General features: G+C 57.1%; 1 protein-coding gene across 7 annotated transcripts in view; it reads left to right on the top strand.

The window, feature by feature from the left end:
- The window catches only part of AFAP1 (actin filament associated protein 1), a 146,512-nt gene that overhangs the window by 66,844 nt on the left and 67,577 nt on the right, over positions 1–12,091 (top strand). For all 7 annotated transcript variants that reach the window (XR_009259775.1, XM_058723175.1, XM_058723173.1 and 4 more), the window contains one exon: positions 8,610–8,718. Coding sequence is in view for 6 of the 7 variants with exons in the window: in XM_058723175.1 (XP_058579158.1) it covers positions 8,610–8,718 (109 nt within the window). In the remaining variant the exon portion in view is untranslated. The remainder of the gene's footprint in view (positions 1–8,609; positions 8,719–12,091) is intronic.

Genomic DNA, 12,091 nt, shown 5'->3' with positions numbered 1-12,091 from the left:
TTTTTTAATGTCTTTTCTAAATTTATTTTTGAGGGAGGGAGGGAGAGAGACAGAGTGTGAGTGGGGAAGGGGCAGAGACAGAGGGAGACACAGAATCCGAAGCAGCTCCAGTCTCTGAGCTGTCAGCACGGAGCCCGACGCGGGTCTCGAACTCCCAAACCGTGAGATCATGACCTGAGCTGAAGTCACACATTTAACCAACTGAGCCACGCAAGCACCCCTAAATATATTACATTTAAACGAATAGCTTTTGAGTAGGAGTCTGACCCATGGACAATTTCTCCCTACTGGTGCCTAGAACATGGGTATCTGGGGTTTTCCCGCAGCCTCTAAGCCAGGATGTTCCTTGCTACGATTCTCCTGGGATTGTGATGTGGGGCCAGGGGCTACGCCCTGCATTCTTCTAGTCTTTTCTGCGTCATCTCTACCTGTGGCAGTTAGTGATTTTCGGTTTTTGTTTCCTTAAAGTGGAGCAAAATGTACACTTGTGAGCTGGCCTGAGTTTGGAGCCTGTGCAGCTAGCTTCAAGTGCTGTGCTGTTCTTTCGCAGTCGACACGCCCTCCCTTGATTGAATGGTTTTCTTTTCTTCCTTTGTAGTTTGTCTTGACCAAACCTTTCTTTTCCTCCCTCCCTCCTTCTTTCTTCCTCCTTTTCTTTTCTTTTCTTTTCTTTTCTTTTCTTTTCTTTTCTTTTCTTTTCTTTTCTTTTCTTTTCTTTTCTTTTCTTTTCTTTTCTTTTCTTTTCTTTTCTTTTCTTTTCTTTTCTTTTCTTTTCTTTTCTTTTCTTTTCTTTTCTTTTCTTTTCTTTTCTTTCTTTTGATAAGTAATCTCTATACCCAGTGTGGAGCTCGAACTCACAACCCTGAGGTCAAGAGTCGTACACTCCACTGACTGAGCCGGCCAGGTGCCCCCTGACTGAAGCTTTCTAAAGAGCATCGTCTCAAAGAGGCATCACCTCGCCTTTTGCACTCATTATTTCACTGGCTTATTTGTGTAATAGTTAATCACGTTAACATCAATAACTGCTATAAGGAGTGTAAGTGCTTAAGGAACGAGGCTGACTCCTGGTGCACGTACAACTCAGTGGATGGGACCCTTTGCAGGGGGCACCCTGGAGAGGAGCCTGTCGACCATGGATGTTGAGCACTTTCTGGACATCCGTCAGGGCGCTTTCCAGAGGGAATGAAGAAAGCCTGTCACGTCAGCAAGTCCGGGGAGTAGAGGTGGGTTAGGATGGCCCCACTGTCTTTTTCTGATGGTGCTTCAGTGAATTCATCATCCAGTAAGGAAGCCGGTCTGTCATTCAGTGGATTCAGTCTGCCCCTGGTGAGCTGGCTTTTGGCCGGTCGGTCATTTGCTGGTGGCAGGCTGACTTTCAGCGGAACTAGCAGGTGCTGGGGCAGAGGTGGAAAGGACAGGCAGCCGCTGGGCCATGGCCTACGGCTCCCCAAGGAAGGCGGGGTGGCCTGGAGCTTGGCACGCGGCTCCGTGTGCCGGGGAGTGACTTGGCCAGGGGCCTGCCCGTGAGGCTGCCACGCTGTAGGGGTTCGTCCCGAGGCGCCCGTGGGGGTTCCCGTCTACGCCGCCCATGAAAGGCTGAAGAATGTGTCGTAGGGCAAGATATGTGATACTCCGGCCACGTCCTCTTCTCCATCTGAACAACTGTTAGAGATGAGTTATCTTTGACCTAAAAAAGGTCAGCGGTCCCTTTCAGTGCCCAGCAGGGCTGTATGCAACTACCACCGACCATTGCCCGTCATTGCGTCTCCCCAGGGGACCGTGAGGGTCTATTGAACAGCAGCGGCTCCTTTCCACACCCTTCTAAGCAAGCGAAGTCTGCACTTTGTGGAGACGGTTTGTCTCTGTGCTGCTTTGTGTGCCGCGTGCTGTGCAGAAGAGGCCTATGGCTTCTCAGGGTCGGGGAGCGCGTCCCTAAGTCTTGTTAGCATTGACGATGCGCCCATGCACCGAGGGAACATCTGAGTGTTCCTGCTCCGTCCTGGGAGGAAATGTGGTGGCGGCCGAGGGCGTCCCGTGTGACCTGGGGTCCTTCAGTGTGGCCATCAGTCTTCAGAAGTGCTCGCAACAGTGTGGACGCTCGGAACTTCTCCCAAGGCCTCGAAATCGCAAGCGTGGGGCGATTGGTCGCACCCCCTTGCTCTCCGACGGAGACTAGAATGGGCCGAAGGAATGGTTTGTTTGATAAAAGGCTTCTGGGAAGAGCTGTGCTTTTCCACAGAGGTCCGTGTGGTTTCGCACCACAGTGCGCAGCTGTCACGCCGATGCGCTCCATGCGTGGCCAGGGCGCAGAGCGCTTGTGACGGTGGACACGTCCACGCGGACACGGTTGCCGGCTGGCACCTGTGCTCACGGGGCCGTTTCGCGGGGGGCCGGGTGCCGTCGGCGGTGACTCCTTCCTCCCCCTCGTCGCGGAACAGCGCTGAGCCCAAACCCGGGGACTCTCAGGTCTTCACGGCTGAGCGAGGAGAGCTGTCGTCAGTGTGCTGCCCAGTTGAGGCATTTAGAAATCTTTTCATTCGGTAATTCAGTGGCCGAGCGCCACACGGTATTTGGGTGGGGTGTGAGAGAGCCACTGAGTTCTTTGATATTTTAGGGCCAGAGTTCATAAATGGTGATCGCTTATTATGTCAGCGGATAATAATGAAGACCTTCTGGAGCGGTGTTAACATATTCATGACCTAAGCTCCACCATTTTAACCATCGTTAGGTGTCCAGTTCGGTGTGTCAAGTGCATTCACAGTGTTGGGGAGCTCCCCCTGCCCCGCCACCCTCCGTCCCCGGAACTTGTCCCTCCTCCCCAGCCGAAACTCTGTCCCCAGGAAGGCAGCCCCCCGCCCCCCGGCACCCACCGCTCTGCTTTCCGGCTCTGTGGAACTGTCAAGTGTGGTCCCAGCGTCCCCTCCGCCCCTGCACCGTGCTTCCTAAAGCACTTTCACGGCAACTTTGTCCGACAGATGAGATTACGAGGCTCCTTGAGGTTCTCTGACAAAGTTAAGTATTTTTCCAGTTGCACAGTTGAGACCAAAGCCCAAGACTTAAAACAAGAAAGCCATTTATTTCCTGGTGAAATCAGATGTGATCCTCTTGGTGAACATGAATCATTTGTTCTTCTTCTTCTCCCCCCCTTGTCTTCCTGAGGAGTTCAGTCTCCTGTGTAATTCCTGTGGCATCTTTTAAAAATTTAACGTGTGGCCGCACTCCAGATACGTATCCTGTTTATACTCCCGACGGACCGTTTGGCCTTCCCTGCGGATGCCTTCCCGCTGGTGGAGGAGGGGGAAGAGGACACGGCCCCGCGGGGCTTCCACTCTTTGCCACGCGTGAATGAAGCCACAGGAAACTGAACAGTGTGAATATGGTCCCACTGTTTACGCACGTGCTAAGCGGAATGCGAATCTGCAGGGTGTGACCTGGGCGAAAACTTGCCTTTTGCCAGGAAGCGTACTTACTCAAAATGCTTGCTGTTAGGGCCGAACCCCTTTGGCTGCTTAGACTGTAAAATTCTGTTACCATCGATGGTCACTCCACGCCAGTCCTCAGGTTCGCTCAGCGGCGCGGACAGCTTCGCCACGAAGCCGTGCTGCCCGAAGGAGGTTTGCGCTCGCGCGTGGGTGCCCTGCCGTGCTTCCCAAACGCTGTGTCAGCTAGAAAAGGCTCTTGCTGATGTGTAACAGACCTCGACCCTGAACTCTGATGTTCTTATTTCACGTTATGTTACTCTTGATGGATTTTAGTCACACCAACCAGAAAAACAATCTGGGTGCCCAACGTATGTATAGAATTCAAGTCAGAAAGTGATTCCAGGGGCCCCTGGGCGGCTCAGTTAGTTACGTGTCCGACTCTTGATTCTAGCTCAGGTCAGAGCCTTCTTGGGATATTCCCTCTCTCTCTCTCTCTCTCTCTCTCTCTCTCTCTCTCTCTCCCTCTCCTCCCCCCCCACCCCCCCCGGCAAACAAACTGAAAACAAAAAAGTGATTCCAGGTGATTTCAGACTCTTGGCTAGAATCAGGGCTCTTAGCTTATCGTTTCTGCCGCAGAGGCCCGAGAGACGGGTTGGGGCAGCAGGGAAGGTGGTGGGGAGCAGCGTGACAGACAGGGAGCCCCGAAGGGTGCTGGGCAGGTGGAGTGGCCGCCTTTGTGAGGAGAGGGTGGGAATGACCCTGGACCCAGCGCCTCAGCGGGCTGGTAGGCTCCTTCCTGTGGCGGGCATGGCAGCAGGTGCAGTGGGATAAGGTCGAGGCACGGAAGTGTAACGTGTCCCGGTCCCCGGCCTCCAGCTCAGCCCCGGGCCTCTCCAGCCGGCCTCCAGCTCCTCCACCAGTGAGCTCCGCGTGTGTGTGACCTCCGTGTGGGGGCCTTCCCCCTCCTGGCCTCAGTTTCCTCATTAAGTAAAATCATCATCAAAATACCAGTATCTCAGTGTTAATTTCTGAACCGGAGAAAACACATATAAAGTACCCAGAACAATGTCTGGCATGCGGTAGGCCAGCAGTAAATGACAGGTACCATTGTTTTATTGCTGAAAGGGTCATAATAACGATGATAATTACGCTTCTACTATACAGTTATATAAACATGATATTTATTATTATCAATGGGAAAATAGGTCCCTGAAGGCTTCTCCTTGAATTAGCAAAGGCAGATGCTGATGGGCTTTTCCTTCCAGAAAGAGAGGAATTGGATTATGGCCGATGCGGAGAGCCAAGCAAACCTGTAGATTGGATTTCTGTCCAGCCGTGGGTGCGGGTTCCTCTAGTAAGACATGGACGCCTCGGAGGAGAAGCTTACCTTAAGGCAGGAGAGAGTTCCTAAGCTACGGAGTAACTTTCTCTGAAGTATCAATTCGAGGGAGAAATGTTTCCGTGGATCTGACGATGTCTAGTGACTGGTGTGGTGCCGGTCCGTTCGTGTCTGGGGCGCGGCCAAGCAACCAGGGGTCAGTCATCCCTCCAGGAGGACGGTCTCTCGCGCGTCTCCCCAAGTCTCTGCAGAGGCTGTGGGGGTGGTTTGTGGGGCCAGCGCAGGAGACGCGGGGGGCGGGGGCGGGACAGCGGCCAGGCTCTGTGTGCAGACTGGCTGTCTTCTGTATCGAGGGCAGCATGCACGGTCCAGGTTGGCGCCACGCTGGCGATTGGTGTCGCCGTTAGAAGGTGCACCTCAGAGGCCGCCCTGGCCAGAGACTGGTGTCCTTACCACAGAATGAGGCCCCAAGCTCAACTCTCCCGGGACTCTCCAGACCAGTCAAGGTGGCGTTATGGCCTGCTGACCTGCAGCTTTACAGGAACGCCGGAATGAGCCCGAGAGCTGGGGTGGACGTCACAGGCGCCCTCATTTGCAAGTGAGGACAGCGGGGCCCAGAGCTGCGGGGAGGTGACGCGGCCCCGGGACGGCGCTGGCCCCACACGCGGTCCGTGCCAGCGAATTGGCCTTCATCTTCTTTGTGCTAGACGCCTGTTTCCTTCCCCTTGCCTTCTCTGGTTTTCCATGAGCCCTTTTGGAAATCTGCCTTCTGTGTTTTGTACTTAGAAAAATTCCTGTTTGTTTGTTTGTTTGTTTGTTTGTTTTTCACTTTGAGATAGAGTGTGTGAGTGGGGGAGAGGTGGGGGGGCGGGGAGGAGAGGGAGAGAGAATCCCAAGCAAGCTGTGCACTGTTAGCACAGAGCCTGACCAGGGCCTCGATCTCACGAACCGTGAGATCATGACCTGAGCCAAAATCAAGAGTCTGACACTTAACCCACTGAGCCACCCAGGCTCCCAGCCACCCTCCAAAAATTCCTGGTAATGGTGATTTCAGTGAACTCTTACTATTGAAAAGGCTCAGAAAGAAGCTTCTCCTCTGAAAGCAACGATACTAACGGCTCGGGTCCCTCTGTTTAGCCTTTCCCACACTTGCTGTTACTTAACAAGCCGTGGTTTCTCTGACTGAAACCCAGAATTTCCAGGATAAGGAGTATTTGGGAGTGGAGTGTAGGCCCTTTGGGGAGAGAGAGGGTGTTCCCCCGTAAGAATGATGTTTTTGAGGGGTATTTCTTCGAAGCCAAGGTAGCTTAATTTTTTACTGATTTTAGAAGCGGTAAATATTACGTGGACGAGCCAAGCCACACAGATATGCAAATGCTTGTTAACACGTTGGTGAATGACCTCCCGTCTGTGTATGTGTGTAAGCCTAAACACACACATTTTCCACGAAGGGCTCCGGCATGCCGGCTTTCTCCCACCGAACAGAGTCCAGGGAAGGTTTGCCAAGAAAGCGACCGTAGCAGGTGCGTGCTGACCTTTCTGACGTCTGCACGCGAGTGGGTCGGCACACCTAAGCGTTCTTCTCTTGGTGAACTTTGAGATTGTTTTTAGATTTTGCTAACTAAGCTTTTATTGAACATCTTTACACATTTTTGCTCTCATGACTGGTGGCCCTCTCGCCATGCGTTTCCAGAAGTGGAATTATGGGGGGGGGGGGAACGCCTGTGTGGCTCAGTCTGTTGAGTGTCCGACTTCTGCTCAGGTCACGATGTCACAGTTCATGAGTTCGAGCCCCGCGTCGGGCTCTGTGCTGACGGCTCGGAGCCTGGAGCCTGTTTGGGATTCTGTGTCTCCCTCTCTCTCTCCCCCTCCCCCTCTCATGCGCGCGCGCTCTCTCTCTCTCTCTCTCTCTCTCTCTCTGTCAAAAATAAAACATTAAAAAAAATTAACGGAAACAAGAGGTGGAGTTATGGGACCTGAGGGCACACCTGCCGAGAAGCTGTGCCAAACCCGCGACCAGCAGCAGCGGCTGCGAGTCAGTTGCGGGAGCCCGTCAGCTGGGAGGGGAGCCCCTCACCCTGTGCGGCTTAGCGTAGCTTGCGGCTATAGGAACGGGGTCTGTGCTCCTCCTAAACGTCTGTTTGAGTCAGCTGTTCGTAACGCTCTCCCAGGCCATGAATAATTGGCCTGTTCCAACTTCCAAGAGGAAGTTGAAACCCTCTGTGTTGCATGAATAGAGACACACAGTGAGGCAGGCAGCTCTTTTCCACGAGTAACAAGCAGGGATTTTAACCCGGGCACGGGCTCCTGTTCAGACCTGGCCTGGGGCAGAGTAGCGGGTTCCGTTTTAAGCACTGCCTTTTCGGGAGGATAGGAGGGAGCTGGGTGCCGTCCGGCGGACGACCACAGAGTGACGACAGTCGGGAAGGCAGCCCGGCGGGGGCCGTGCGAGGAGACGGGGGTTGTGTAGTCCGGGGCGCAGGCCCGGGGCGGAGGGCAGATAACGGGCCTCAAGCAGATGGAGGAAAATTGTGAAAATGACCCTTCGTCTGGCGAGAGGAAGGAGTGGGTTGGATGCACGGTGGGGGGTTAGTCATTCACAAAGGACTTCTTGGATCCGGTGCTGAGTTGCACTTTCCGTGGTGGAGTCTCACGTTCTAGAGAGTTAGTATAAACCCTTAGGATTTCTTCGAAACGTGTTGTGCTTGGACACTTAACTTGGTGGATCGTCCGTCCGGGCCACTGTTCTGTTCCATTCTCAGTGACGTCTTTCTAATGTGCTGGATGTAGGTCGTGTGCACCAGTCACAAGAGGGAGAGAGAGGATGTGAATACAAAAAGGTCTTCAGTGGACAGGCCTGGTGTCGGAAAAAGCCCAGCTCGATTTCAGGGAGGCCGTTTAGACCCCCGGCCTCACGCTCCGTGTCTGGGATGCGTGAGTTGAGGTAACGTCTGCCGCGGAGGCCTCCGGAGGCGGCTGACTGAGCCACCCGCGGCCGACGCACAGGCGCCCGGCATGGCTCCGGGCGGGTAGCAGGTTTTGGCAAACGCTGGCTTTCCTTGCCCTCCCCTCCCCGCCGTCTGCCGGCGTGAGGACCGGCGAGTGAGGGAAGCGGCAAACTCCCGGGTGTCCGTGCGGCGCGAGGTGAGGACGTGCTCCTCCTCGGGCACGTGCGAGGGAAGAAGGCGGCCTCAGTCCCCGCCGGCTCTCGCGTGTTCGGAAGGTACGGCCTCAGAACCAGGGTGCCTCAGCCCCAGAGTCTGACCAGAAACTGCGGCGGGATTGGGTTCCGCCACGGCGGACTCCTTCTCGACAGAAGTTTCTCTCAGAGAGCAGCTCGTAGGCGACTTTCTTTTCTAATTCTTTAAAAGCGTCCGTGGCCGCGGGAGGGGCGTGGTGGGAGCGTGGGCCGGCCACGTTCGTCTGTCCAGCCGCTGCCTACCTACTGCCTCTCGGCGGATCCGGACGGTTCCCGCGCCCCGGAGCCCTGGGGACGCAGGAGGGTCAGTGCTGTGGGGGGCGGGGGAGGGGAGCCCCCCTCTCGGCTCTGGGGAGGGCCCGAGAGGGGGCGGCGAGTCCGCCCCTGCCCCGGAAGCAGGCTGTGCCGGGGTGCGAACGGCCGCTGGCCGCTGGCGACCTGGCGTGGACCCGGTGGGGTACGGCCAGGGCCGGGCCGGGGTGGACGTGGCAGGGAAGCAATAGGGACCCCGGCAGGGCCTGAACTCAGAACCCCCCTGTGGGACGGTGTCGCAAGGAAAGGGGGAGTGCTGGGCAGCACCTGCTAGTGCACGCCACGGAAGTTTCTGGCGACAGTTCTGATCTCTGGTGTCTCCGCTTCTTCTCCTCAGCCCCCCGACGGCGGGCCGCCACCGCTCCCGACGTCTTCTCTCCCGGAAGCTTATTACGAGGAGGCCGTGCCCCTGAGCCCCGGGAAGGCTCCGGAATACATCACGTCAAGTGAGTGTCGGGGCTGCCCAGCCCGTGCCGGCTGCCTCGTCTGCTGGGCGGGGAGAGCGCGGCTCGCTCTCTGGGGAGGAAGGGGAGGAAGGGGAGGAGGGGCCTACAGAGCGACGGGGAGCGCGGAGCTGAGTCCCTCTGGACCCCGAAGGTAAGTGCCGGGAGGGCTGTGAAGCCTGCAGTGCCTCGCCGGCCCCTTGGGTGACTCACTGTCCGCTTCCTCTGACCCATGCTGAAGCCTTGTCGCCGTGGAGTCCTAGGTCTCGATGGAGCGTGTCCCCTTTGGTCACAGGCAGTGACTTCCGCGGTGGCGTGTGTTTGCGGCTTCCCCCCGCGTGCTGTGATGGGCGGAGCCGCAGCTGGAAAAGCCTGGGTACAGAACCCGTGGGCGTCCCAGTCACAGGCCTTTCTTCCCGCCTGTTTCTTCTTCCTTTCATGTAGGTTTTTCTAGAAAATTCTTGCCTAGGCTGGAGCCGTCCTGGCGAGGCTCTGGTCTGGCGCCTGCCTGGTAGCTCTCAGAAGTACCTCTGTCGGGTTCCAGCCCCCACATTCACACGGAGCACCTTTCTCTAAGCACCTCTGGACTTTGGTGCCGGATCACCGGCTCCATCTCTCCCCCAATCCCCTGTCAGGCAGGGAGCTGTCATCCCCGAGCAAAGTGCGGGGACGGCATCCGGGTCCCTGTGGACGAGAGAGCCGTGCTTTTCTTAGACACATGAGACGGGAAGTCAGGCGGGTTTGCTCATTTTGGTCTCGGGGCTTCCGGCACGTTAATATTCGTGGCACACGGTCCTCCTTCCATCTGTCTTCTCACGGAAATGCACGCCTTCTCCCGGGGCCGTCTTCCCGTCCCCCGAGGTCTCTGCCGTGCGGCACTTCGCGGTCTCTGACCTCCCTGTCCCCTGGCAGCAGGCAGGCGGAGGTGCTGCCACCGTCTCCCTGGATCGTTCCAGGAGGGCCTCCTCCCGTGGTACGTCTTCTGCGTGAGAACCCAGCGAGCGGGACCGCTCTGAGGGCCCTCTGAGGGCAGGGCGCCAGTTTGCCCGGGTTCCGGAACAGGTGCACGCTGAGGGAGAAGGGGACGGTTCTGCGACAGAGGCCAGGCCCTATCGGGCTTTGAGGTCTCTAAGTCAAGTGTTCTAATGTTTCTTTTATGTAAAAACTACTCATGGAAAATGCGTTCGAGGAATTTCTAAGTGTCCACCATCTCAGAAATCAGGGGCCTACTCAGAAAGCATGGAAACAGAAACGGCCCGGTGGATTCAGGACTTCACTGGAGTCCTTTGCTTTGTCACCGCACTGAGCACAGGGAAACGGGTTTTTCGACAAGGGTTGCCCAGCAGTTGGAACAGTCTGGCTCTAGCTTTCTCCTACCTTCCCTCTCCCCCACCCTCAACACACTTTCTGGGCCAGAACCTGATAGTCATTTTGTTTGACGTCGGGGGGCCTGTCTGAGGAGCCCCCCGTCAGCGAGGTGTCCTGGCCTGTTCCTCAGAGAAGCCGTCCCACACTTGCTGGCGGTGGGCAGCTTTTGTTGAGCTCGCTCTGGAAGCAAGACCAGTGGGACGCACGCTCGGGGCCGCGAATCAGCGGGGCTGATGTGCGTGGCTCCCTCGGTCCGATGTCTGCGGCTGCACAGCTGGCGGTGAGGACCTCCCCCCGCTCCCGAGAAACCGGGCAGCGGGCTGGCTTCCAGATGGTTCCTTAGGGACTCGGCACCGGCTTGTCGAACCCTGGGTCAGGTGTGGGTGTAGCAGAGAAGCAGGCTGTCAAGAGTGTCATGGAATGAAGGGTCTGTGAAGGGAACGAGGCTTAGGCAGCCGTGGAAACGGCCACAAAGGCCCGTGGAGCGGGGCTGGTGGTTGGGAAGAAACACTGAGGATCCGGAGGAACGGGGAGGGCAGACGGGGACGTGCGTCCGCAGAGCTGCACGCGCCTGGCCGGGCCTCCGACGACGAGGGACAGGACCTGCACGAGCTGCCCGGGCTCTGGGCCCAGCAAGGGCTGGCCAGCGACTTGTGTGCGCGCTGGAGCAGCGCCCGGCCCCCGTGCCAGCCTGCGGAGAGTGCTGGCGGCCGCTCCCCTCCGGCCTTCCGGACTGCTCGCAGACCTCTCTTGTGGCCAGAGCCAGCCGAGAAAGGGACTCTGGGCAACGTCACTGCAGCCTTGCTCGGTTGATGTCGTGTAAAGCTACCGCTGTTTCTCCGGCATCCGGTGTCTGGCACCCAGGCACACGCTCTGAACCACGTTGGGTTTCCAGGTAGGGACAGTGCAGGGTCACGGTGCAGGGTCATGGGACCCAACTGTCCCCCGTATCACAGAAAGCTCCCCGGCCCTCCACCCCAGAGGAGGCAAAGTCCCTTGCTCTTCCCGCGGGGTCTTTCTCCCCTTTGGGAGCCCGTAACCTGAAGGTTGTGATGCACCACCACCTGCCATTAGAGTTTCTGCCGTGAGATCGTAGGGAGTGGGGGAGACACACGCAGACAGCAGAGTCAGGATGAGTAGCCTCGTGTGTAACTAGTCCCGTCCTCATTTCTACAACTGGTCAGTGGTCATGGCTCGTTTTTGTAACTTCCTTCCTGTTCCCATTGGCTTCGGCAAGCACCTTGGCCAATCACCCGGTAAGATGACTCACCTTTCCTTCCCGAAAGGTCTGTGCTGCACTGGATGGTTCACTTACGGGGAGCGGGAGTACCGGGGCCACCCTAGAGACCTGCGCCCCCCGCCCCCCTCGCCCTGGTGTGGCCATGACTAGTCACCCCAGCCACTGGAATAACCCCCCCCCCACCCCCCCCCGTTGTCTCCACTTTTGGGTTAATGGAGCAGTCACTGTGTCCTTTGGAGGGAACGTTCTGCCCTTAGAAACTAAGACCTGTGGGCTGCAGAGCCAAAATTGTCAGGGAAGGGAGGCAGAAATGTCCGTGATCGCTAGGGGTAACAGACATAGGAGCCACTACCGTGTTCAGCCCGTGAGCCCTGGCTCTGGGGGAAACTGAGGCGCAGCACACACTGCTGGAAGGTATTCTTGAAGATGGCACCCCCAGCCTCCAGGGGTGGCCAGTCAAGCTGGTCCTAGAACTGGGTATTCGAAGGGTATTCCACTCGCCTGTTGGGTCACCTGCTTCAGGGGACGGGGACACAGCATGGCCAGTGGGTCTCACGAGCACAGACCCGTAGCGCGGGCTGCATCTGCTGTAACAGAGTTCTCTGGTCACAAGCAACGTCGCGGGATGCCGTGCTGGTGAACGGGGCGTTCTGCAAGACCGTGGATGGGGCTTTCGGCAGGAGCATCTTGGCGGGGAGAGCGGATTGTCTTGAGTGATCTCTTCCCGTGAGAATGCACCGCTGCCCCTTCCGTGGAGGACGCGGTCCA

Source organism: Neofelis nebulosa, chromosome 3, assembly GCF_028018385.1.
Source record: "Neofelis nebulosa isolate mNeoNeb1 chromosome 3, mNeoNeb1.pri, whole genome shotgun sequence".
Taxonomy (NCBI): Eukaryota; Metazoa; Chordata; class Mammalia; order Carnivora; family Felidae; genus Neofelis; species Neofelis nebulosa.
The sequence above is the reverse complement of the archived record's forward strand: the minus strand, read 5'-3'. Positions and strand labels throughout refer to the sequence as shown.